Source organism: Lineus longissimus, chromosome 4, assembly GCF_910592395.1.
Source record: "Lineus longissimus chromosome 4, tnLinLong1.2, whole genome shotgun sequence".
In the NCBI taxonomy this organism is placed as follows: domain Eukaryota; kingdom Metazoa; phylum Nemertea; class Pilidiophora; order Heteronemertea; family Lineidae; genus Lineus; species Lineus longissimus.
The window spans coordinates 10,360,674-10,386,490 of NC_088311.1; the positions used below are offsets into that span (position 1 = coordinate 10,360,674).

Sequence of the window (25,817 nt, forward strand, 5' to 3'; positions counted from 1 at the left end):
TGTTTCGCCAAAGAAATTTATTATTTTCGATATGATTGAATGACAAAAAATACTCTTATAGTTTGAATTGTGTTTTGTTTATAATTTTTTTTCAAAAGGTTTTATTTCAGCAGAAAACGCCTCGCAACGCTCATAGCAACGACACCGGTAAGATGCATCCGCGATGGTAAAAATCTGGTGTTTAATATTTCATCCGCGAGAGCAATATCTACAAAGGTCAATCAGATTATTTACACAGATTAAAGCAAATAAATTTCCTTTCCTTTAGAGCTCCTTGAATAAGGAAAAAATGGCTGAATTATTGTGAAAGTTGCCATTGTTGTTAGCACTATTTTGTGTCAGTTGAGGCATGTGTGTACATTGAGATTGTGAGTTGGTTTACTTCCGGTTGCGAGATTTTGTGGTTTTCTCCCTTCACAATTTCTGCACATTGGTGGACTATGACATTACCATCATACTTTTAACAAGTGTAAGGTGAATTCGAACCGTTACCTCCGACGCTCTGTGAGTACAAGCCAATCATCAGAGTAGGCCTAGCCTAGGTGATCAAACACTTACACTACAGTTCATGAGTAGGCCTACGCTACGGTAGGCCTACGCTACAGTAGGCCTACACTAGTTTTTATCATCACACTGAAACTCACTCGCAGTCTCACCACAGCACAGACACCCACACTGGCCACAGGCACAGACAGATTGAGATAGCCTTGGCCAGGGCCTAGGTGCTCAGCCGCTCAGGCTCGAGGCTCAGCCTCGCCCTTGTTGTGGCGGGTAAAGGGTAGGCCGAGGTCTGCATGGTATGATGGTGGGCTGAGTGGCGTGCAGTGCATGCCATTGTTCCATATTAGTAATTAGATATTTGAAATATTATGATTCATTACGGCGAAGGCATCACCACTCATGAAGGACCATGACACTTTGACTTTCCGACGTTGTTTTAAATTTTATCTTCGCTACGTCATGTACCGATTTACCAAGTTTGCCAAGTTCTATCACCCGAAGTGTCGAGATCAGAAATTTTTGAAGGTTCAAAATCGAAAGTCTTCAAATTCAATTCTCATCATTAATATATCAGACAGATTCAATTTCTTCTGCTGTGGCTGTTCATCAGGGAGATGTTCTCTGTCCACACTCTCTATTGTTTTTTTAAACTTGCTTTGTGAAGCCTGTGACAAAGTGAGTTACACTTTAATTTTTGTGACATTCGGTACAACTTCACTGTACGTCCTTTTTTTCCAGCACTCAAAATCGGTAATGAGCCATTGGGAAGGACCTCCTTAATCAAACCATGGGTTTACTGCTCTATGAATAGCTGAAGCTTCTACCGATTTAGACAGAGTGGAGGAAATCTTCATTTGTCTCTGCGTTTATTATAAAAAAAAGGAAAAAACTGCATCAGTGTTTGGAGACTGTTGACGAGGATAAAACATCATGGTGAAATTGACAATTGACTTAATTGCCCGTGGCACATCGGGATATACTAAAAAGAAGCGGGATGAAAGTGTCGAGGTTTATTTGAAGAGGTTGACGCATCTTTACTTGGAGGACAGAGGCATTGATGACATTGTAAGTATACATGTATCTGTCAGGGGATCAGTGGCAGATTGGTTATTAGAGCGCTGAGCTTATAACCAGGAGGTTGTAGGTGTCAGCTCTCAGACAGATCAGCACAGTCATCTTCGTATCCTTGGACAAGGCACTCGCCAGGTAACCCTAATTGCTTCTCTCCACCCAGAAGTAAATGAGTACCTGTCTGGCAGAGATGGCCAGATGTGAATGCAAGTCCACAAAAATGCTGCACGGACTTGTGATACTCCCAAGGGTGTTGAGGTTTAACCAGGAATGTACAATGTCCAGGCCAAGAGCTTTGGTAATAATGTGAAGCGCTTGAGGTAAGGAAGGCAAGGTTCAATACAAATAAACAAAATGTAATAATAGTTTCTTGTAAAAGCTGCATCACCTCTTTACAATGTACATGTGATTTTCATGTGTATACAGGTATCTATAGATGTTCCCCAGGTAGTCTCCCCTAACCTACTTGTATCTGAACTAGAAAAAAACCTGATTTATAAATGAACAGTTCAGTAGAAAAATCAACACTGCAGAGTGCCCATTAGCAATCTATAGTTTAAACAGGTTCTACGTGATGTTGGGCTTGGGAATCCATAACTTATTCATCGCCTAAACAATCATGCTATGAAGGAATAAGTAATGGTTTTTATTGCATCGAACCTTTTTCTTGATTGAGTTGGACTACATTGGTGAACTTGGAGGTGAGAAAAACTTACAGGGGCTGTTAAAACCAATTCAGTTTTGCATAGCAAGAATATGTGATGTTTCTTGGTGTATTCTCTCCCAACGATGCCCAACAGTTTTTTTATTTCTCATAATACAGTGCGTTCATATCTGATCGTTTCGCTAACCATGATTGGTTTTTGATTTGAATAGCACAATAATCAGTTAAATGATAAAGTGTTTCCTTTAAAAACCTACATTTTGAAAGTATTGGATCAGGAACTACTAGTATTGTAAGGTATGTTCTAATATGTTTTGGTTAAAAACACTAGTCATACCTCGGGATATAATATGCATATTTTAAATCTGTATTCATGACTTAATCATGAAAGCCTGTATTGACAGGACATTGTCATCATGTTGGTTTAAAAGATCTTTTTCGCATTATTTACTTGTATATATGTTATGGCCCATTTTGCTAATCGGTGGTGTCCAATTGAATTCCAAATTGGCACTCGACTTCCTTTTTTAGACTAATGTAGTTATGTACAGATAACAAGCACTACTTTCCTGCATGAATACTTTGTGTTTGAAAGAATTGGCTAATATAAATTATCATTATGTTCAAAGGTATATATACTCTTAGTGAATAATGTTTTGAGAAGTCAAGTGTCTCGGGTTCATGCTTGGTAGGCACTTATAACTCAATCACTGGCCAACCGCACTGTATCACTAAGGCTTTCATCTCAGACATATCATTGGTAGTGCAAAGATAAATTGAACAAACATTTTCCATCTGGTATCTTTAATACCCTTTGCCAAGGAACTCACGTTAGCAATCACTTATGTAGATGTAACTAATTTATCAAGAAATTCCTAAATAAAGACTTTATTAATCAGTCTTGGTGCCAACTTTTTTGTCTGGGTGCTAAAATGGAGAAAAAAATATTCTACATGTACATATTGTCTGTGTACCTCCCTTAATATTTGGGGAAAAGTCTTCAGAATACGTGCTTCAGTTCCGTATTACATGTGCATGTTCATTTTAGTTTATTACCGTAACTACATGAATCTATTCATTTCTCTTTAACTACATGATTCTATTCATTTCTCTTTAACTACATGAATCTATTCATTTCTCTTTAACTACATGAATCTATTAATTTCTTTTTATTTCCAGGGTGATGATCTCTCCCTCTGTCGTAATCTCTCCGTCTTGTATTTATACGATAATCGGATAGCAAAAATACCAAGTCTCGGCCAGAATCAAGCGCTAACGCATCTCTATCTACAAAACAACAACATCAGCAAAATAGATGGACTGTCTCATTTACCAAGACTATCAAAATTGTGAGTATTTTAGGATCAAAATGGTCGTAAAATTGTCGTAAACAAACACATCTTAATACACGGACGCGAACCTCTATCTTGGTCTGCTATCTTGTCACAAACATGGCAAATTGAAGGATACCGCAATAACACATTCACTTAAAAGCCACCACCCATGTTGTCTGTTCTTGGTTAGATGTAAAATGTAGAAATATACATATATTACAGTGGAACCTCGCTTAGTGGACACCTCTCTAATAACGACACTCCCAGTTTTGGTTCCAATTCGGTGGTTTCCATTCAATTTGACCTCAGGAGACCTCTCTGCCTAGGACAGTACCGGCGAATCCCAAGGGTTATTCCACTGTGTTACACTTTTTTCTGCAATATTTACTTTTCTTTTTTCCTTTTAGGTATATTGGCAATAACTGTATAACGGTGATTGAAGGCCTGGAGAGACTGGACTGCCTCCAGGACCTCCATGTTGAACATCAGAAGCTGCCGCCCGGGGAACAGTTGTTATTTGATCCAAGATCATTGGCAGCTCTCACTGTAAGTAACAATTGAAAACCCTCTCAAATTTTCAACTTAAACATGTTAAAGGGTAATTGACCATAGGAACCACCATTTTGGCTAGAACTTTAATAGAATCAATTAGCTAAAGCAATTCAAACTTTTCAAACTCTTTCATAAAAAATATTTTAATAATAAAACCGGAAAAGATGAACAAATGTATTAAAATATAAAAAGCTGCCCACTTTTTTGAAGTTGATCTGATTTACAGACAACAAGGTTTGAACTGAATCTTCTCAAAAATTTGCTCATGTCATTTATTTAGCATAGTTTAGGGTGATGTCTTCAGGATGTTGAAAGACATAAAAACAGTTCAGCATTCGAATTGAAATCTGGGAGGTGACAAATATTCATGGCCAGCAATTTTGAAAGTCTTAACCTCTTGAATCCCGGTTTTGAAATAACGTTTTTTTCCCAACGACTGACAGGTCAGTCTCAGTGATATTTTTATTCCCTTGAGCTGGGACGTTAGTTTATTGCTTGTTTTAGCGTCTTTGATGTACAGTAGGGTCAGTTAGAGCATGCCTGGGTAGATGGCGCCTCGGTACCGGACTTTGGTGGTTGTATGCGGGCGCTATACATGGTGAAAGTCAGACCCAATTTCGCATCACGTGACCACCCTGGGATCCCGGGATTATCTAGTTTTGGGATTCAAGAGGTTAATATCTCTACTTTCCAGCATAGTCTACAATCACTCAACATATCTGGCAACAACATCAACAGTATTCGCGACCTAGAAGGCCTACGAATGTTACAACAGTTCATGGCCAATGACAATAAGCTCTACGACATGAAAGAACTAGGGCACCTGCTCAGTTCGTGGCGGCATTTATGGCGGTTAGAATTAATGGGAAATGCGCTATGTCACAAGTCAAAGTATCGAGACAGGATCATTGTTATGTCAAATAGTTTAGGTGAGTTAACTGGATTCATATCCAATTCCATCTTCTCCCTCAAGTTTTGGGCTTTTCTACGCCTTTCAATTCAAATTTGATCAATAGATGTCCCCACAGTGGGAGTAAGTTATAAGTAATCCTGCACTTGGTCATTAATGTGGTGGCAAATTTCATCTGTGTGCAGTGATGGGTTTGCCTATGAGAAGAAGCGAAGGTGGAGATACTGTAAATCCCTTTTGTTTTTGCGTGCAGGAAAACATAATTTTCCTATTTTGCTTCTATTCATTTCCTGCAAATGAGGCATTTTCCAATGATAAAATCATAAGGTTAAACGTTTTTGGGCCCTTAAATTTGAGATTGTGCCCAGGCCCCCCCCCCCATGAAAATCACCAAGATATATATAAGACTACCAAAATTTAAAAAAATATAAGGCTTGCGAAATATAGGGGTTTACAGTATGCTTTATATTTGATTATTTTCCTCGACAGAGGTGCTCGATGGAAAAGAAATCAACCCCACTGCCCGCCAGTTTCTTGTGAACTGGAAAGCCACCAAAGATGCTCAGAAGAAGAAGAGTCTAAGTCGTCAGAACACGATACTTAGTGAAACGAACGGTAAGTCGAGACAGAATGTTATATAATTTGGCAGCCAAATTTTTTTTTCGAAAAATGGACTGACTTTTGCGTCCATCTAAAAATTCCAAACACAGTTGAAGAAGATGAAGTAGAATTGTCTGATTGTACCGTCAGCCATAGAATTGTGGTTTCCGTCAGCCATAGAATTGTGGTTATTGTTAACCGGGCGGGTTCATGGACACGAAGCTAAAAGTTGGCGAATTGGCTTTGTTTCAATTGGTGGTAGACTAAAATATGTCTGTGACCAAAATTTTAATTAACTGTTGAAATCTTCATGTTTTTAAGTTTGCATTTGACAGCGCGTTTATGAATATGAATGAGATTTCTAAAATAAAACGAGTGCAAAAATTTCACGGAACGAAAATTTAGCGGTTTTTAGTAACAGTATGAAAAGTTACGGAAGTCAATGAGATTTTCTTCCACTTCAGGTGAAACCAAAGACCTGCCACCATTGAGTGGCTACGCTCACAAACGGCAGGCGCCAAGTGCCGGCTATATCATGCCTGGTCTACCGAGGAAACAGTTTGACGAAGTTCTCGCTAGGTCTGCGAGTCACCCGAGTTCAGCGGTGCCAGGTTTACAGACGTCGAAATACAACTATAAAGAATTGAATGGACCAAGGTAAGGTCAAGAAATATCTTATTCTTTTTAGCTCACCTCTTAGCAGAGGTGAGCTTATCCCATACCGTGGCGTCCGTCGTCCGTCGTCGTCGTCGTCGTCGTCGTCGTCGTCGTCGTCGTCGTCGTCGTCCGTCGTCCGTTAGCAGGGCACGTTTCGTAACTGTTAGAGCTATTGAGTTGAAACTTGGTACACATGTACCCTTATGTAATGACACCTTGGAGACCAAGTTTCGGTCCGATTCGTTTCATGGTTTGGCCACCAGGGGGCCAAACGTTAAAAGTGAAAATATGCAATATCTCCCTTAATAGTAGTCGGGAAATTTTGAAAAAAAAATGGTAGGTACTTCTAGCAAATGTGCATCATATATCCTCCGGGTTTTTGATTTGACCTCCTTTTCAAGGTCACAGAGGTCAAATGGTGTAAACTGGCCGTTAGGATGTAACGATGGCACGTTTCTAAACTGCAATGACTATTGATACCAAATTTGGTACACATTTACCCCTTAGTCAGGTGATCTCAGGGACCGAAGTTTGGTCCAATATGATTCACCACTTGACCACCAGGGGGCAAAATCCAAAAACCTTAAAAATGTGATTATTCCTTAACTTCTTGCCCGATTGCCACCAATTTGATATCATGGGTACATCTAACCACCTTACAGTATATGTCACACAGGTTTTTAATTTGACCTTCTTGTCAAGGTCACAAAGGTCAAATGGCGTAAATTCGCCGTCAGGCCGTAACTATGGCACGTTTCTTAACTGCAATGACTATCGATCAAAAATTAGGTACACATGTACCCCTTGGTCAGGTGATCTCAGGTACCGAAGTTTGGTGCGATCTGATTTGCCGTTTGGCCTCCAGGGAGGGGGCCAAATCCTAAATTCTTCAAAATGCCATTATTCCTAGTAATGACTTGCCCGATTGGCACCAATTTTATATCATAGGTACATCTAATTCTAACAACCATTCAATGTGTCACCCGGGTCTTCTTTGATTTGACCTACTTTTCAAGGTCACAGAGGTCGAATGTTATGTAAATTGGCCATTTTGGGGAAATTGTAATTGCTTGGACCTACATCAAACCTAACACTACATGACACAATACCATGCTCTTTATCAATCTTTCCTCCACATGAGGTGAGCACAATGGCCCTGGCCATTTCATTTGAATATTCATGATTACTTTGTTGGAATTGTTGGAATTTGTTCTTTAGGGTTTTATTTGTTTTCAACTGAGTTGGTTTGCTGTTTGAAATCAGTTGTTTGGGTCTAATTCTCCAAAGTATGTTTGACTTTCTATTTGAAAGGAAAAAAGCAAGAGCTGCTTGGTGAAAATATTAGGTCTTTCTTCTCTGACTTTTAATCTGGCTCCCTCAGTTTTCATGATTTCTATCCCCCTGGTACGATTAATTTCCCTCCCTTCTCCCCCTTCCCCCCCCCTCCAAAAACCTTTAAGACATGGATCTTAACTTTGTACTTCTAAAAAGGTCTACGTGCCCGGTAACCTTTCCCACTAAACTTGTTTATCCACGTCACACTTTTCAAAACAAAATGCCAGGTGTATATTTTCACGAATTATTTATGATTTATACAAGGTCTTCTCCAAATTGCAGAGTGTTGCAGTTATCTAAAAGGCACAATCCTCCAGGTCTCTATCGAGTCTGACGTCAAATGCTTTTGGCTTGTTTTGCTTTTTGTGTGTTCGAAAGATGCCAATCTGGGAAAACAAAGTTTCACTGTAAAAAGTGTAACAGGTTTAATTTCCCCAAGTGTCTCAGGTGGTGATGACGCCCGAATTTTTTTAGCCTTGCAAGTTGTATCAGAGAAGTAGTTGTCCTGTGAGCAAATACACATTCTTCAGTTTGAAACGTCGAAATATATAAGTATACTTTATCATATACCCTATGTGCACAGATCCGGCAGACAAGACATCAGAAAAACAAAAAAATACCCCGAAAAATTCATGTAAACCTCACCAAAATCAAGGACAGTGTACACAAGACCAACTTTTATAAGATAACTGCAGACAAATCCCCATCTGAATTGGACAACTATCTTCGAGCCTAGAGCCGGCACTCGACAGGCAACAATGGCAAAATCTGTGATAATATTATGCATAATTTTAGAGGGCTTCAAAGACATAACCTTTGTGAGTCAATAGTGTTTCAGCTAAAGAGATTTTGCAGGGCATAGCGACTTGCCTTTTTTCAATGTTCTCTTTCTGCCCTGCCTTTTTTCACTTGTGGCTATGGCATTTCAATTTAACGGTTGACCATAGATGTAGGTACCACTATTTTTGCTAGAACTTAAAGTCCTGAAGGAAAAAGAACTCTTTCAAAATGAATTGAATACCAATTTCTTTGTTTTACAGAGAACAGACTTCCACCCTTGAAATTGGCTCTCACTTCATTTTGAAAGAATTCTAATTGCTTCAGGATTTCAATTTCTAGCCAAAATGACTGTGCCTTCACTGCCTATGGTCAACCTTTTCAACACTAGTCAAGGTTCATGTACTCGGGAGTCCAATGACAGGTTCATGTACTCGGGAGTCCAGTGACAGGTTTATCGTTGTCTTGAAATGAATCACTGACACTATGTCTATGGCAAAGGCATTGGATGAAAATCTCTTGTGTTTTCCCAGCATTGGCATCTTTGGCTGGCTGAGAATGAAGTGAAGTGAGGGGACCGGTTTTGGTCATTCATTACTTGCACCAAGGTATCCTTTATGTGACCCGCCATGACGAAACAAGTCGCATGTCGCTCCGAGCTTGACAGGTTGAGACGGACTGGTTGTTCATTTCACTGTTGTCTGCCTTTTATGAAATCTGAGTACATCAATTTCTTCTGTTATGTCCTGGTGTCATTTTAGGCTCATCTTCTGTGCGACATGCGACTCATTTTGTCGTGGTGGGTCACATATATACGCAATCTGTTCCTTGTGTCTTTGCATACTGCCATGACTGACACTTGAGTGACAGGCATCACAAGGAGTTTGTAATGGGCAAGAATTTTTTGGGGTCATTTTTTAAGTGTAATGAAGTCAAATGTAATTCGAATAAAAAAATTAAAGGTTTCATTTCCATCCGTCTTTGTGGTGAAAGACTGATTGTGGCTGGGGGATATCGCTCGACTACCACAGCTGCAGCACACAGTTTGCTATCCTTGTGGCGCTTATGAATAAATTATTGTGTATAATTGCATTTTGTGTGTAGTAGGTTTAGTAAAATTGGTGTCGCTTTCTAAATCTGATAGAAAATTCAATGGATTTTTTTATTCATGCTGTTGTAAAATGCTTGTTGTTAGACATGTAATTATTAGTTTTGTTTTGAATTATTCACAATTAATGATTTTTATAATGTCGATATACTCATATGAAATACGTATGGAAGCAAATTTCTTGGTTCTGAATCTTTATGATATAAAAGAATTGCGTGACATTTTTAGCAATTTTAACAAAGTACATATTGACAGGATAAATGTATCTTTTAATGAAACAGTATTGAAACGAATTACCTTGAAAGTTGTAATTTCATGAATACTCTCAAGACATTTTTTTCATAAGAACTATGAGTAGATTCTAGATCACTTGGGGAAGCGGCCAACAAAACGAAGGTATCGATTGGGTTCCCATTCGACGACCTTGCTATCACACCAACCACTTGCAAGATGGTTTGTTCATGATAATGGACGTTTTCCTGATACAAGTCTACTCCTTCCCCCAATGAAGGTATTGATTGGGTTCCCAGTTGACCTTGCTTTCAGTCACACCAACTAATTGCATGATTGGTCAACTGTATCAATCAATGGGTAAATCAGGTTTTTGAGGTTTGAAAATACAATTTTTTTCTTTCCATTTGTATGGTTTCAGTCATAGAAGTGGTGGATATAAAGAAAGGTAAACATCTTGATCTCGGACTGTGGAATATTTTCCTGTATCCATCCTTCACGCCTTTGCATGCCTCAAGCGCCCCCAAAAATCACTGCTACCTGCGATTTAAATTGCATGCAGCGATGATTGCTTGTTTGTAGTGGTCATCGCAGGTACCTGCGACAAAAAGTGGTGTTTGCAGCTACCTGGGTCTGCAATCATGATAATCAAACCCAGTGATCACTGGTTTTAGTATTTCTACCTACAGACAAGAGATCCTTTTGTTGCACATTGCGGCAATTATAATTGCAGGTCGCAGTGATTAAATCGCTCATTTCCCGGGGGCTCTAGTCTATAGCACGAAAAACAACATGAATACGAGAAACTTCTCGAAAGAGTGGTTCTGATTTGATAATTAGGCTTATAGTATCTCTTCGAAAGGGAGAGCACCAGCATTTCTTTTTGCAAGCCAACACTAGTGCAGATCCCTATAGAGGGCAGTAAGGGGAAAAGTATGCAAACTTCCGCCTAAGGGTCTGCATGTGTAGTACACTTTTATATTAGATTTTAAATACTCCTCGCCAGCCCAACAGTGCAGACACCTATGCAGATCTATGCACAGAAGGCAAAGTTTTATTGCCAGCCTGGCTTGGCCGTGATTACCACCACTCCAGCTTTATTCAATTCCCACACTTGTAGGCCTAAAGACCGCACACATCAAGCACATAATACTTTTAGACAGTCTTGCTCTCCTCCATCCTGAGGAAATCGGTGGTTAAGGTTTGCTGCTATAGCCCTGCACACAAAACCCCAGAGACATAGTCATTAGCCCCTATTTGGTGAAGTGCAGACGCACATCACCTTTTAAGTCCACCAAGATTTAGCTTAAGGAATTGAACCCGAGGCGGAGGACCTTGGTTGAGTTACCAAGACACTCGAGGGTGGAGCTAAAATACAGTCCAAACCCGAGCCGACAGGCGAGGGTTTGGACGAAATTTTAGCTCCACCCGAGAGTGTCTTGGTAACTCAACCAAGGTCCGAAGCCGAGGGTTCAATTTCTATTCTAAAATACCTCAAACTTAAAAAGATAGGCCACGAAATAACTTGAATATGTGCGAATTTGGCAAATTCCATCCATCGCCTGCCCGGAGCGCCGGTAGCGCCGTTGTTTACATTATGTTACGGCAGCCCGTATAGGAAGTCCGGATCGGCTCACTCAAGTGACACTAAAATCCGCGCAAATGGGCTATTTGGAGCGTTTTTCTCAGCAAATATGTGTAGTGCTCATTAAAAAACTTAGGGTGGTTGATGCTTCCTTGGCTGATTTGTGTTTGAAGCAGTGTTTTGAGAGCCACAAACTTCTGAAGTGAGCTGTGTGCATGGTTCCACATTTTAGTGCAACCCGAGGGAACTTTGGTAGAGCATCTTGGTTGCGTGTCCAAAACACTCCACTCTCAGAACGAGGCTTATGCATTTTCCATTTAAAAGTTGACTTTACGGTACTAAGGTATTTTAGAATGTCAACCTCGGTTCTATTACCGTACTTCTATATGATTTGTATGAATGGAAGTCACACTCATAAATCTTAGAATCGAGGTTGTGGTGCGCATCTCGAAGGAGATAGTGTTTTCTATTCATCAGCATGATAAAACAACCAGTGAAAATACGAGTTTGAATATCGTTGCTACTACGCTTTTGAAATTCCTAGACTCAAATGTAAGCAACGCTCTGATTGGGTTCAATTACTTCTGCACTGGCAATCTTGACACTAGAGGCGCTGATTTCGTTCCTTTAAATTTCGGCGCTGGGGCGAGTTTACTGCACTGGCACTTCACCAAATGAGGGCGAACGTCTCTGGGGTTTGTGTGCATGGCCGGAGACCGAAAATTACCACTGATTTCCTCAGGATGACTCTCCCCTGGCTGCTACTGTGAGCAGCTATGCAGTCTTTCACCCAGCCTACATGTACTTTATTTTTCACAGCCGGGCCCAGTGGCGCAGTGCCCTGGGCAGAGTGCTTACTCTGAACTTCAGCTAAGTGTCTTCCAATTGAGTACAGATGTGTAAAAAACAGCGGAGAATAAACCCACTTTACACGCAGGAAAAAAATATGAAAAATCATTATCGTCATGTAATCTGTAAACATATTTGTCATACCCAGACACTTAATATGGTCAAACTATTTTGTGCAAATAAAGCTGTCTGATATCTCTGCACAATTCCTCACACTCAGAGCTGCCAAGGAATTCTTATAATCCATCCAAACAAGATAATTTGAAAGTAAACCATGAATAAAGTAGGCCTAGGACGAATAAGCTGTTGAAAGCCTAAACGTGATGATTATATTACCAAAATGCTTGCTATACACCGCCTAAGCATGCTAAGTGTCCTCTTTAAATGACGTCTTTGCTTTGGATGTATACTTGTCAGAATTAGTCTTTGAGTTATTTGTCTATCAAGCTATCTCCCGGTCTTCACATTCGAATTTTGATTGTCGTTCAACACCCTGAAAAATCAGCTCCCCAACTGACTGAGAATCTTATCTTAATTTTGTGTATTCAAGCTGGCTTTCCAACTTATCGAGGAGCCTGTCCTGACGTGCCTTGAAAATGTTTGCTTCACACGAAAAAAGCAGGCCAAATGTGCACTCATTGGCAAATTGGGTAACTCCATAGTTCATGAACAAAATCTGCTCATGCAAACTTTGCTATCTTTTGTTTTCTATCAACAGAAAAAAAAGGCAATGCATTCTTCTCTATATGTGATGCAAATCCTTTTTGAAAAACCTCACTATCAGATGAATACAATGTTATTTCATTGGAGGAGTCCAACATCATAGCTTTTCCAATAGATACTGAAAAACCTTCCCCTTCCATGGACAGGCCAGCTCGGTGAAATGGAACGCCTGCCTGATTCTCAGCAAGCTGGGAATTGATTATCCAGGGTGTCAAAGAATCTATAAACTTTCATCGGCTGATCTTTGTGAGCTGTATAAAGCTAATTATTAGGCATTCTATTTTACATTCTATATTATATCTTTACTGATGTTTTGAATCTTAGATTTTCATTGGTTGACCGCACTGCCCTTTGGACAAGGTCGCGTGCTGCATCCTAAATGTTTTTTTATTCCGATATGTCCTGTCAAATTTTTAAAAAGCAATGCAGTTCTTGTTATGCCTCGCTATGGACTGTGATGCACTGCGCTGAGTAATGCATTGGCTCATGGATGGAGCCTACTCAAAACACAAATCTTGCAACATATTTGGGACTAAGTATCAAATGAAATGTATTTTCCCAGAGCAATTCCAATTAGATGACAGCTTAACACACGAAATTCAGCAAGATAAGCAAACAAGGGAATAAGTGCCGTTTTGGCCACAGTCTAATCTTGTGCCAAGGGGAATAATGACAGACATATGCCTTGCGATGATAACACACATCAGGACCTGGAATTTTATGCACATCGTGGTAACCTACACTGCCACATTGATTGAAGATTTTGATTCAGAAAACAAATCGCAAATCGCAGGGTTGATATGAATGATAACTGTGCTTTTCAGCCTCCTTACGATTCAAACGCTAATGTTCACTGATGTTCTGTTGCTTTGAGCAGCACATGTCAAAGTGTATCGTTGAAGATCACGAAAATTTGTCACACATCCGAATCCAACCCGTTAATATCTACATTTTTGGCTCACCGTAGGGGAGTCTATACAACACCGCAGTGTCCGTCGTCCGTCGTCGTCGTCGTCGTCGTCGTCGTCGTCGTCCGTCGTATCCTAGTTCAAAAACAGTGGCACGTTTTTTAACCGCTAGCCCTATGAACTTAAAACTTTGTACACATGACCCCCTAGGTCAGATGACCCATGACACTAAATTTCTGTCCAATCTGATTCTCTACTTGGCCACCAGGGGGCCAAATGTGGATATCTAAAAAGTGTGATATCTCGCTTATTAGTGACTTGTTTTCGATAAAACTTTTGTGGTAGGTACTCATAGCAAGGATACATCATATATCTTACGGGTTTTTAATTTGATCTACTTTTCAAGGTCGCAGAGGTCAAATGGCGTGAATTGGCCGTTTGAGTGTAACTATGGCACGTTTCTCAACCACCAAAGCTATGAGCTTGAAACTTGGTACATATAACCCCCTATATCAGATAACCTCTGGTGCTGAATTTCAGCCTGATCTGATTCTTGACTTTGCCACCAGGGGGCCAAAACAGAAAAAGTAAGAAGTGCAATAGTTTGTTTATTAGCAAATTGTTTTTGATGAAATTTTTATGGCAGTGACCCCTAGCAAGGTTACCTCAGATGTTGCACGATTTTTTGGATTTGACCTACTTTTTAAGGTCGTAGAGGTCAAATGGCGTAAATTTGCCGTTTGAGTGTAACTATGGCCCGTTTCTCAACCGCAACAGAAATGAACTTGAAACTTTGAACAAATGACCCCCTAGGTCAGTTGACCTTTTACATTGAATTTTGGTTCGGTCTGATTATTGACTTGGCCACCAGGGGGCCCAAACTCAAAACTCAAAAAGTGTGATTTCTCGCTTATTACTGATTTGTTTTTGATAAAAGTTTTATGGTAGGTGCTCCTAGCAAGGATACATCACATATCTTACGGGTTTTTGATTTGACCCACCTTTCAAGTTCACAGAGGTCAAAGTTGAAAACTTTACCGTTCTTGGTACGTTTTGTGGTTGTTCAATGTAGAGAGTTTTAATTTTGTGTAATGATGCATCTAAGAAGCCACTATTTGTATGCCAAGTTTCAGCCAGATCGGAATTCAAATATGGCCGAAATTGCATGTTTTGTGGGTTTTTCCTCGTATTGTGGCAATCCAAAGGTCGTGAGTTCAAACCCCGGTCAAGGACAGCCAAAAATATTTTTATTTTTCATCTTTTCCTTTTTTCTTTTCTGAGTTCTATCTTACATTTTCTTCATTTTTTGATTTATTTGGTGCCATAGATTTAATTAGGCGGCCATCTTGGAAATCGTTTTTTGCCGATTGCTGTAGTGTAACGAGTGATGAAATTGTTATGGTCAGGTGGATGTGTCTACATCACATATCACCCTGGTTTGTTATTTGACCTACCTGTCAGGGTCACTGAGGTCAAAGTTAAAAATATATTCACCATTGTCATACTGTAGCACTTTCTGTAACTGTCTACTAAAAATACTTACGGTGAGCACAATGGCCCCTGGCCGTTTCATTCTCCTTCAACAATCCCTTTTCTCTGAGCCAAGTCACACGCATCCGAGTAACCATTATTCATCTCTTCAGAGTCATAGGTGAGCTTCCTGACTATGGACTAGTTTTGAAACTCAAGGAAAGATTGCACAAATTCCCCCATCCTGCGCCCTGACATTGTGAGGCAAGTTCGATCTCCTTCTCCAAGCAACACAGATGCTAGTTTCCCTCAAAAAATCACACCTATCGGTTTAGGCTACTGGATATCAATACGAGTCGAGAAAACTTTCACTATTTTTCATACTTATACCAGTAATAAACAATTTCGTTGTTCTCTTCCTGTGAAATTTATTTGAGACAACCTGTATGAATTAATGCCCATTAAATGATCATATTTGAAAATTGAAAAACTTTCTATATGAGAGTCGAAAGTAGAGAATGTTTTTCTTGACACGTAGTAGCATGCCTGCATGTAAAAAGAAGCTTATTACATGGTGGTGGACCCAGTTCCCGTACTATTTTGCTATTTAGAGTGTGTGGTGATCGCTGTTTACCTTCATAGATGCAGATTTCCAGTCATGTCCTTTTTTAATCTGTTTAAAATATAATAAGAAAACTGCATGAGTTGCAGTTCCAAGTCACCCGATCGCACTCGATGATTTTCTCCGGCCTGAAAGCTTGAGACCACAGGTCGAGTGCTTTCAGGCCAGAGAGAACTCGATGATTTTCTCTGCCCTGAAAGCTTGAGATCACAGGTCCCGTGTGTGGTCTCAAGCTTTCAGGCTGGAGAACTCGATGATTTTCTCTGGCCTGAAAGCGTCAGACCACAGGTCGCGTGTGTGGTCTCAAGCTTTCAGGCTGGAGAAAATCATCGAGTATGATCTAAATGATGATGATCCTTGCCTGACTGGTAGACCTTTCCCATTGGCAGAAGGGTGGCATAGGTAGATAAAGCCACTTGCTTCACATTATCTTTTCAAAATAAGATTTAAAAAACGGACATGGTTGGTATCGGACTTCTGATATTTCGGACAAAAACTGGCAGATTGGACTCAAAATTGATAGTGTGGCCATCTAAATTAGCTACCAACAGAAAAATTCATGTCAAAAGATGGCAATCATCAATTGAATTAGCTCTTTCAATCTAGCTGTCAGCTCAAGTTTCCCAGCATTTTGTTCTTGATATCAAGAAGTCTGATTATGTGTCGAAGCTTTTTTCTTTAATGTGGCTTTCTGTAAGTCTTTGTACTGTCTTCGGGTAAGTATCTGTTTTTACTACAGGCAGGTAGATGGTGCAAATTCTATAAACATCTTTATTTTCACACGAGAGATAAGATGAAAGTAGAGATGGGTGCCTACAGCCAGAAAAGAAATTTTGGTTTTATATAAAAATTTTGGAGCAGGCAAATTCCAAATCGAAGAATTTAGACATGATATGCACACAGTGTGGCTAGTAGCGGGCAAAATTTTGTATATTTTCAATCAATCTGGTTGAAGATTGATAAACTAATCTCTTCTCTGACTTAAACTTTTTAGGGTTGGAGATTATGTTGGGTTCAGGGCGGTGATTTCCATCCTAAAATTCTTAATATGTTTGCATTCCAAACTTCATCGGATGTTCCTATTTCAGATCTTTCGTTTTTTGAAGCTTTTTTCTTCCCTTCCCTCAAAAGAGATGTCCTTGGTTAAAGGAAGAGTGACTTGAGATACTTCGAGTTGGGCGGGATGGGAACTCTGTAATTACAAAATATAGTTTAGGCCAGGGATTATCTCAACACTCCTCCTTTAAATCATTATATCAGGGGCCTGCGTCATTCGTAAACAAATTTGAAATTCATTATTGAAATTGAATTCGAAAATGTGTAGATGCGTACTGATTTATAAATGTCAACATTGTCATTGTGTTCAGCAAACTTGCATGCCTGATAACTGCACACGGCATTGTGTATAACTGCATTTCTATTTTCCCCGGGTCCTACATTGTAGTAAATACGAAGGGCGTATGCCTTTGATATTGTGTGCATGGATAGATTTATTTTGAGTTGATGCCGAGGGCAGTGTCAGCCATTGCTCATGCCTTTGGAGATAACTTCCCAATATCCTTAGACCATTCCTACGACCAGACAGCTCCCATTCCTGAGCCCCCTTCGTAATCGTCTTTAAGTACCGCATAACATCCCTGTGAGTAAACCTATCAACTCTGGTTTTACAGCACTGCCTATGATATAATAACTAGAAATGGCTGGAATCCGTTTCGAAACTAGGTTTAGTATTCCACTATAACTTTGACCACTTTTTGTGCACTTTACATATCACAATGTCCTGTCCTTCTTAAATATCTGTCGCTTTTAAAAAATATCCCACAGCGAAAAATCAGTACAAATGTGATTTAAAATGTTAAAATAATTGTTCTGCACTCATCTGTTGTAATGTATTGTACAAGCTTTTGCTGTCATTCCTCTGGGAAAATGAGTTCAAAAAAGTAATAGCACTTTCAATGATTTTAGTTCCTTTATTTAATGAACAACTTGCTTATATGCAACTATCTCTATTTTGATACTATACTTTACCAGAAACTCTTCTTATATTACCTGGATTACCTTAATTTGATTTGAATCCTTTAAACACCTCCTTGATTTGATGCCAGTACCAACAAATAATCCAATAATTCTCCTTTCTTTAGAAAAAAAAACATAAATGAGACTTTTCAGGTTCACATAAACAACAGGGCCCGAAATTCATATCGACAGTGGATACAAATGCCTTTTGGTGTCCTCCCTCTTTGCCTTGATGCCCTTTAAATTCCTTTCTTAACAGAGGCAACCTTTTCTTCACTAACTTCCATTTGAAGAGTGCCCTTTTCCAGCAAAAACTGTCGTGCCCTTTTGAAACAAGTTTCGAGGCCTGCATACAGAGGTTTTTGGTGAAAGACGTACTATGGTTCTTCTCTGGCCACCAGGTGATAGGAACTGACCCATACGCATAAAAATTAACGGCGCACAACCGCAAATTATCATTTCAGATTACCCATGATCCCATCTTCTCAGTACATGTCCGCACAGGCTCACTTTGATGTTGACAGCATGCAACTTTGTAAGCGGGTGTGCTTAATGGTTGTGGGTATTGCACACAACAATACATGTTATGACGTTCTCACAAAAATACACTCTGTTTATGTACATCTGTACACAAATACATGTACGCAACCTATTCACAGTTTTATGATTCATAGAAATTGCCTGTCACTGATAGAAAAAAGTTGTGTGACTTTTGGTACACCGGTTATAACCCCGTCTCATGAAGAAAAGTTCACATGGTGTCTTCATGAAGCATCCTTAAGACTGAAACACTTAAAGCCTCGCAAACTAGCAATTCAATTTGCTGCTACCTGCGATTTTAGTCGCTGCTATGTGCAACAAAAGATCTCTCATCTGCATGTCAAACCGGTTTTCGCTAAGTTTGATATTTGTCACAGGTTGCCACGATCACTGATTCATGTTGCAGGGTGTACATGTGAATGCGATGACCACCGCACACATGCGATTATTGTCACATGCAATTAATCACGTGTTTGCAGGGCGCGTTTATAGATCTGTGACCTGACAGGTATATCATCAGGAGTTTAAGTGACAACTTCTATGAATTGTACAAATGTGAGTTAAGCGTAACACAGGGATAACTTTCAAGATAACCAGTTTAACACACACACATCGATAACACTACTGCATCATCCTGCTATCAGTTGACAAAGAAGTTTTGGTTACCAATTCTTTTGAAAGACCATAAAATTTTTGTGATGCTAAAATTTGGGCAAATTAGCTCACTTTCAAACAGAATTTTTCTAATTACCACATTTGCTGCCAAAATTTAATGGTTGTGCATTAGAGCAAGTGTAGATATGAGATGAATAAATGACTCAAAATAACCGCATAAATGCTTTTTTATTGCATGGTGCTGAGTTTTCAATTGATTAAAGTTAACAATTTCACGGTTTTTAAAGGGAGTCTATAAGCAGGAGCCAAACAGGTCAGGTTCAGTTTATACATGAATGATAAAGTTGCCAATAGGGGTCTCTCCCACCTCACAATGAATACCTTCAATTTGATTCCTTAGCTCCTGTCTATAAACCCCCTTTAGAGTCACATTTGACAGCGCTTTCATAAATTATGCAACAATAAAACCTTCGCAAAAATTTCACAGTTTACAATTTGTGGATACCTGCTTGCTCCCATCACTGGATGTAAAACTATATGTCGGCCGGTCGTATCAGAGTTGCACAGAAATTCATTTACACTTGGAAGTAGAATCGGCCTTGTCTCTTGGTCACAAACCTTTCTATTAGAGACACCCTTGGAACTGACAGATGATGTCCTCAATTGAGAGTTGTCCTGATTATAGGGGCTAAATTGAATAGAAAGGACACATTTAGGACTAAATCCATTGTCCTTAATAGAAAGACTGTCCTTAATAGAGAGGCTGTCTTTAATAAAGAGGCTGTCCTTAATAGAGAGGCTGTCCTTTCTTGAGAGGTGTCTGCCAAGGGAGGTAGGTTCCACTGTATGTACATAAAGATCGTAGATGAATTTCAGAACACTGATATGACCTGTCTGAATGCTTGTGTACTTTTAAAATGAGACTAGTGCGTGTGTTTGGGTGGTGTGCTTAACATATCGATTACAAATTGGGGTGTTTGTTGGGGTGCAATCTCGGGATGAAGGGACAGGAACCTCTTTCCCCAAAAAATGTTCACACAGATGGAAAAAATTTCCCAATATTGTTTCAGTCTACTCGTATCACTAAATGTTTCCCTGGCAATTATTTTTGCCTATGTTATGTAGATAGGCTTTGCTTCTAGATGAGACTTTACACAGAATTAAGCATGCTTTGCAGATCTTTAGAATAGACTTTACACAGAAGCATGCTTTGCATACCGCAAGATGAGACTTTACACAGAAGCATGCTTTGTGTATCTCTAGATGAGACTTTTCACAGAAGCATGCTTTGTGTACATGTATCTCTGGATGGGACTTTACACAGATGCATGCTTTGTGTATATCTAGATGAGAGTTTACACAGATGCATGCTTTTTGTATCTGTAGATGAGACTTTACACAGATGCATGCTTTGTGTATCTCTAGATGAGAGTTTACACAGATGCATGCTTTGTGTATCTCTAGATGAGAGTTTACACAGATGCATGCTTTTTGTATCTGTAGATGAGAGTTTACACAGATGCATGCTTTGTGTATCTCTAGATGAGAGTTTACACAGATGCATGCTTTGTGTATCTCTAGATGAGAGTTTACACAGATGCATGCTTTGTGTATCTCTAGATGAGACTTTACACAGATGCATGCTTTTTGTATCTCTAGATGAGACTTTTCACAGAAGCATGCTTTGTGTACACGTATCTCTGGATGGGACTTTACATGCTTTGGGTATCTCTTTGTCATTATTAAATGTTACCAGTACTTGATTTTTCAGCCATTGCACTTGTTATATTTGACAGTTTACGAATTAGATAAATGAAAGAGGATACTTGATATAAACTATGCTCTGTTTAACTTGCCTTGAGTACAAGGCCCTAGCAAAAGAGATGCTTAGGATTTTTTTGCCATTACGGGTGGAGTTCAAGCGTGAATGAGTGCTTAGAGGTCGACCAAATGAACCACCATTTTGGCTAGAACTTGAAATCCTAAAGCAGTTAGATCTCTTTCAGAAGGAAGTGAATGCCAATTACAAGGGTGGGAGTCGGTTCTTTGTTTTCGAGAGAACAGACTCCCATCCTTGAAATTGGCATTCCCCTCTGTAAGTGTAAGAAATCAAACTTTGATAGAGGCCTTCGGGCTACATACTCATTTGAGCAGCATCTCCAATACTGGATTGCAAATTTGATGACCAAGTGAACCTGGCTCATTTCAATTGCCAGGGTCTATAAATCTCGGTGTCATCCTTCATCATTTTCCTTTTTGACACTTGCTTACATTTACGTTATTCCGTTTCAGGATACTGAACACATATGGTACAACAATGAGGGATTCACGGACATTATCACTGGTGAACATTGGTGTAGTGTCAGACGGTGGGGATGGAGATTCTTTAACTCTGGCTTGATCTTGACGGAGGCTGGATGAATCTGGCACGCATATTCAACAAAGTCATCACAAACACTAACACAAATGAATTTGTTGAAATCGGTGAGGGTTCGGCCGGCCACTCAAAATGCTTTTGTATTTGAAGACTTTGACAGGGTGAAAGCGAGTCTGTAACAAACTGATAACATGTATTAGCATGAAAGAGACATGCCGATGAGCCGGACTTACGGTTTTCCTCTTGTATTCTACCAAAATATATAAGGCCATACCAGTTGGATTGTTAGCTTAACGGATCTTTATGACACACTCAAGGAGCATTAGGGTAAAAAAAAGCTGATTTAGAAGTTGGGAAAATATTATCTGGTCTTATTAGATCTCAGTGAGGCAAGCGGGCAGAGTAAAAATGTAATCTACTTTTGGGATTTTAAGCACGAGGGAAATCTGTTAAACAAACGATTTAATTGGTGTGGCCTATAAGCAAGCCTTATATGTATTTGTGATTCTACTACTCAAGACACATTCTCCACATATTGCAATTCACGCCGCGTATCAAGTCTGTGTCACCAGTGTGATGCTGATGCAACCAAGTATATAGATTACATACTAGACGCAACTAAAGTCGCATGTGAATCCTGTGCTGTTGGCTGCTAATGGTAGTCCTCTTTACTGGGGGTGCGAGGAGGTAAGAGTTTTGGTTGACATTGGGTGTGGTTAAAGTCATGTGTTGATTGGCATTGCCGAAAGCCCAAAGTAAGGAAAGCAGGGTGTTTCCTAAATAATGTTATTGAGAGGCCTGTTAATGATATTTTGGTACTTTTGTTGTTCATTGATATGAAGCATGGCTTAGTTGCACGTAGGTGCAGGTGTTCTTTTTTATTTGTAGACAGTTGTGACAGTATATATAGACGTTGGGATAGCAGCACGTTAGGCTAGTTTTTACATTAATTACCCTTTGGCCAAGCTAAACCTTTTGACTTTAGCCTCATTCAATGTAATTGTTTCTTTCCTGTCATGTGTTGTATGACTTGACTTTTTTACTCCTAGGATATTCCTGGGATAGAAAATGTAGTTGCACCATAGAAGAATTCAATATTTCTGCAGATGATCCAGCAGATTATTCATTTACTAGAGTAGTAGCTTCAGTGGTGGATCCAGAAATTTTGGCGAGGGGTCCTCCCCCAGAATAATTTGGAGATCTTGGTGCAAAATATCTTTTCCGGGCATCTGAGGGTTGAAAATAGAAGTAGCCATTGGCTTCTTGGGGAGAGGTGCACTGAAAAATTATTGCACTCTGGCGAAAGGGAAGCGCGTGCCTCATGCCCCTCCTTAATTCGCCACTGAGCGAGCTAGTCTGCAGAGCTCTTACTTGTAATTCTTGTGCATTTTTGGTATTTGTATTTGTAATGTCATTGGACTTTTATTCATTGAGTTTACCAAAGAGGGAACGATTCGGGGACAATGTTGTATGTTATTATTTATCAATTTTATTGCAGTAAGCTGAGCTACACCATTTCGTATTTATCATTCTGTAATTTGTTTTGTAAATATTTAAGATGAATTCCGTCCTATCGTGAAACAGTTTTTTATGTTTTGGCGACGACAAGATTAGCTATCATATGAACAGAATCTGAGATGTGATCCAATGGGAGTTTGCTGATAAGTCAGAGGTCCGGTTTTTCAAAGCCTGGTTAGTTTAGCGACCCCTCAGATTTAGTGTTCACTACTAAACTTAGCGGCACCCCATGGCTGCTACTAAACTTAGCGGCACCTCATGGCTGCTACTAAACTTAGCGGCACCTCATGGCTGCTACTAAACTTAGCGGCACCCCATGGCTGCTACTAAACTAAGCGGCACCTCATGGCTGCTACTAAACTAAGCGGCACCCCATGGCTGCTACTAAACTAAGCGGCACCTCATGGCTGCTACTAAACTAAGCGGCACCTCATGGCTGCTACTAAACTAAGCGGCACCTCATGGCTGCTACTAAACTTAGCGGCACCTCATGGCTGCTACTAAACTTAGCGGCACCTCATGGCTGCTACTAAACTTAGCGGCACCCCATGGCTGCTACTAAACTTAGCGGCACCCCATGGTTGCTACTAAACTTAGCGGCACCCCATGGCTGCTACTAAACTTAGCGGCACCCCATGGCTGCTACTAAACTTAGCGGCATCTCATGGCTGCTACTAAACTTAGCGGCACCCCATGGCTGCTACTAAACTTAGCGGCACCCCATGGCTGCTACTAAACTTGGCGGCACCTCATGGCTGCTACTAAATTTAGCGGTACCCCATGACAAAGCCCCTGAGGGTCTGCTAACTTAGCGGTGACATATCGGCAGCTAAGCTGAAGAGAGCAGACTTGGTGGCACGCTAAGATAACGGTGGTTTAGCACCCCCAAACCAGATAGCGGAGCTTTGAACAACGGGGTCTAGTTGTCGGTACTTGAAGACTTTGGCTGGACACTGCATGAGACACTTCATCTCTTTCCGTCGTTTTGGAGCATAAAATCTCGTTACTTTAAACCAGAAAGTGTTTTTGGAGCCAAAGGTTGGCAAATTTGCTCATTTGTAATCAGCGGTAGACAATATTCTACATTTGCTGCTGTCAGACTTCTATTCAGTGATGCAATAGAGTTTGAACTTCCACATGTTTGCATTTGAAGATTCTGGAGTTGTGTTTTCAGAAGTTTGAAGTAAGATCCCATTCTTAAAATAGCATCTTCTGTTTTTTATCTTTTCGCTATGGGAGGGAGCTTCTTGTTGGGAAACTGACTTTTTTTTGCTCAAAACTATTATTCATGTATTCAGATAGCTCACTGTCTGTTTCTGATTCCGTCCAATAACTCCAACATCGATCTGTTTAATATTTTTTGACAACGTATGATTTATCGTGCCTTGGGTTGTGTTAAGGACAATATTTAGGTACATAACACACCACAGACGATGTGAAAACCATTGTTGGGAGTGTGTTTATTACAAAATACAGTGTTCATCGTTTTCTAGCTTTAGGCATAGAAGGGGTAAAACCGCTCTGTTTTGTGTGTATCTAAATGAACAGCCCCTTGTTTATAATTGAAGCTAGTCTTCTGTGTTTTTAGCACCAAGTGCCATTATTATGTATTCAATCAAAAATCCATTACTTCAAAGTACAGTAAAACCTCTTTATAAGGGACGCCCTCGGGACTGACAAGTGCTATCCTCAATAGAGAGGTGTCCTGATTAGAGAGGTCAAAGTGAATGGAAACACACAATTTGGGACCAAATCTAGTGAAATAGAGAAAGTGTCCTTATTAGAAAGATGTCCACTAAAGTACAGTAAAACCTCTCTATAAGGGACGCCCTCAGGACTGACAAATGCTATCCTCAATAGAGAGGTGTCCTGATTAGAGAGGTCAAAATGAATGGAAACACCCAATTTGGAACCAAAACTAGTGTAATAGAAAAAATGTTCTGATTAGAGAGGTGTCCACTAAAGGAGGTTCCACTGTATTGGTTCAAAGTAATGGGTTTTTGATTAACTGTAAATAGCAACACACTCACAAAGCCACTATGTATGCCTTCGACTATCATTTCTACATGAGCTCACATTCATTGGCAGCGTACAAAGCTATACATGCTGGACAGTGACGTCATTTGGAGGTCCAGTTTGACGTCAATCCATGTTCTTGATCTGGCATGCTGATATGTCCCTGACAAAGCATCAATCAACTCATGGATGATGTCATCACACATTGATGTGTGCCACCTAGGTCAATAAAATCAATTTAATGTCCGAAATGGGGTCTTTTCCTGTCATGATGTCATCTCAGCAGCCTAAAAAGTAAGGTGGTACAATTAACGGTGGCACCCATGAATAGCATCAAGACTTAATAAAGACTAGTCTTTATCAAATCTTGATTGCATGAATAGCTCTTCTTTTCCTGTGATTTAGTTCATATCAGTTCATTTTCAAATCAGATGTGGTATCAAAGTGAGTGTCAGCTTTGCATTTGTACATTATTTGAAAAGAGTGAATAAAATTAGGAGAAATCAACCCATCTTGACTTGTTTCTTTTGTCACAGGGCCTAATTGGAGTACCTTGGCTGTAAAGGCCTTCATACACTATGTGACAAAAGTAGAAATCAGCTGCTACAAAAGTCACCTTCGACAAAAGACATTCTGGTGACATTCCACAGAAGTCGAAATTTCTCCACACACTGATAGACATGTTGACATGCAAAACGCAACTGCGACATATGTTTCCAGGTGACACTCGACAATAGTCAATAATGTAGCACACATTTGCTACAAAATGATCCCGAGAGGCCACAGAAATCACCATTTGCCACAAATATTTTTGTGACTTTCCACAGTTGTTGACTGA

The 25,817-nt window shown here is 39.9% G+C and overlaps 1 protein-coding gene across 6 annotated transcripts; it reads left to right on the forward strand.

Annotated features, from left to right (window-relative positions):
- The first annotated feature begins 381 nt into the window (after positions 1-381).
- Positions 382-25,486, forward strand: LOC135486670 (protein phosphatase 1 regulatory subunit 42-like). Of its 6 annotated transcripts, none has more exons than XM_064769663.1 (10): positions 395-504; positions 1,240-1,566; positions 3,416-3,585; positions 3,978-4,116; positions 4,817-5,051; positions 5,522-5,647; positions 6,097-6,289; positions 10,162-10,188; positions 15,449-15,539; positions 21,361-25,486. In XM_064769663.1, exons 2-9 carry the CDS (start codon positions 1,432-1,434, stop codon positions 15,528-15,530), a joined length of 1,107 nt encoding a protein of 368 aa, XP_064625733.1. In that variant the 5' UTR covers positions 395-504; positions 1,240-1,431; the 3' UTR covers positions 15,531-15,539; positions 21,361-25,486. The 6 variants fall into 6 exon arrangements, with proteins under 6 accessions (XP_064625730.1, XP_064625732.1, XP_064625733.1 ...); XM_064769664.1 differs by lacking the exon at positions 15,449-15,539 and adding an exon at positions 18,378-18,448 and having other exon boundaries at positions 21,361-21,454; XM_064769660.1 differs by lacking the exon at positions 15,449-15,539 and having other exon boundaries at positions 382-469.
- Positions 25,487-25,817: the final 331 nt, after the last annotated feature.

What these genes read in the sequence shown, in the direction of transcription:
- LOC135486670 (XM_064769660.1), top strand. Translation starts at nt 1,432, where the DNA reads ATGGTGAAATTGACAATTGACTTAATTGCCCGTGGCACATCGGGATAT. An exon ending in TTACCAAGACTATCAAAATT is followed by an intron (nt 3,586 to 3,977) that starts GTGAGTATTTTA and finishes TTTTCCTTTTAG; the next exon opens with GTATATTGGCAATAACTGTA. An exon ending in GATACTTAGTGAAACGAACG is followed by an intron (nt 5,648 to 6,096) that starts GTAAGTCGAGAC and finishes CTTCCACTTCAG; the next exon opens with GTGAAACCAAAGACCTGCCA.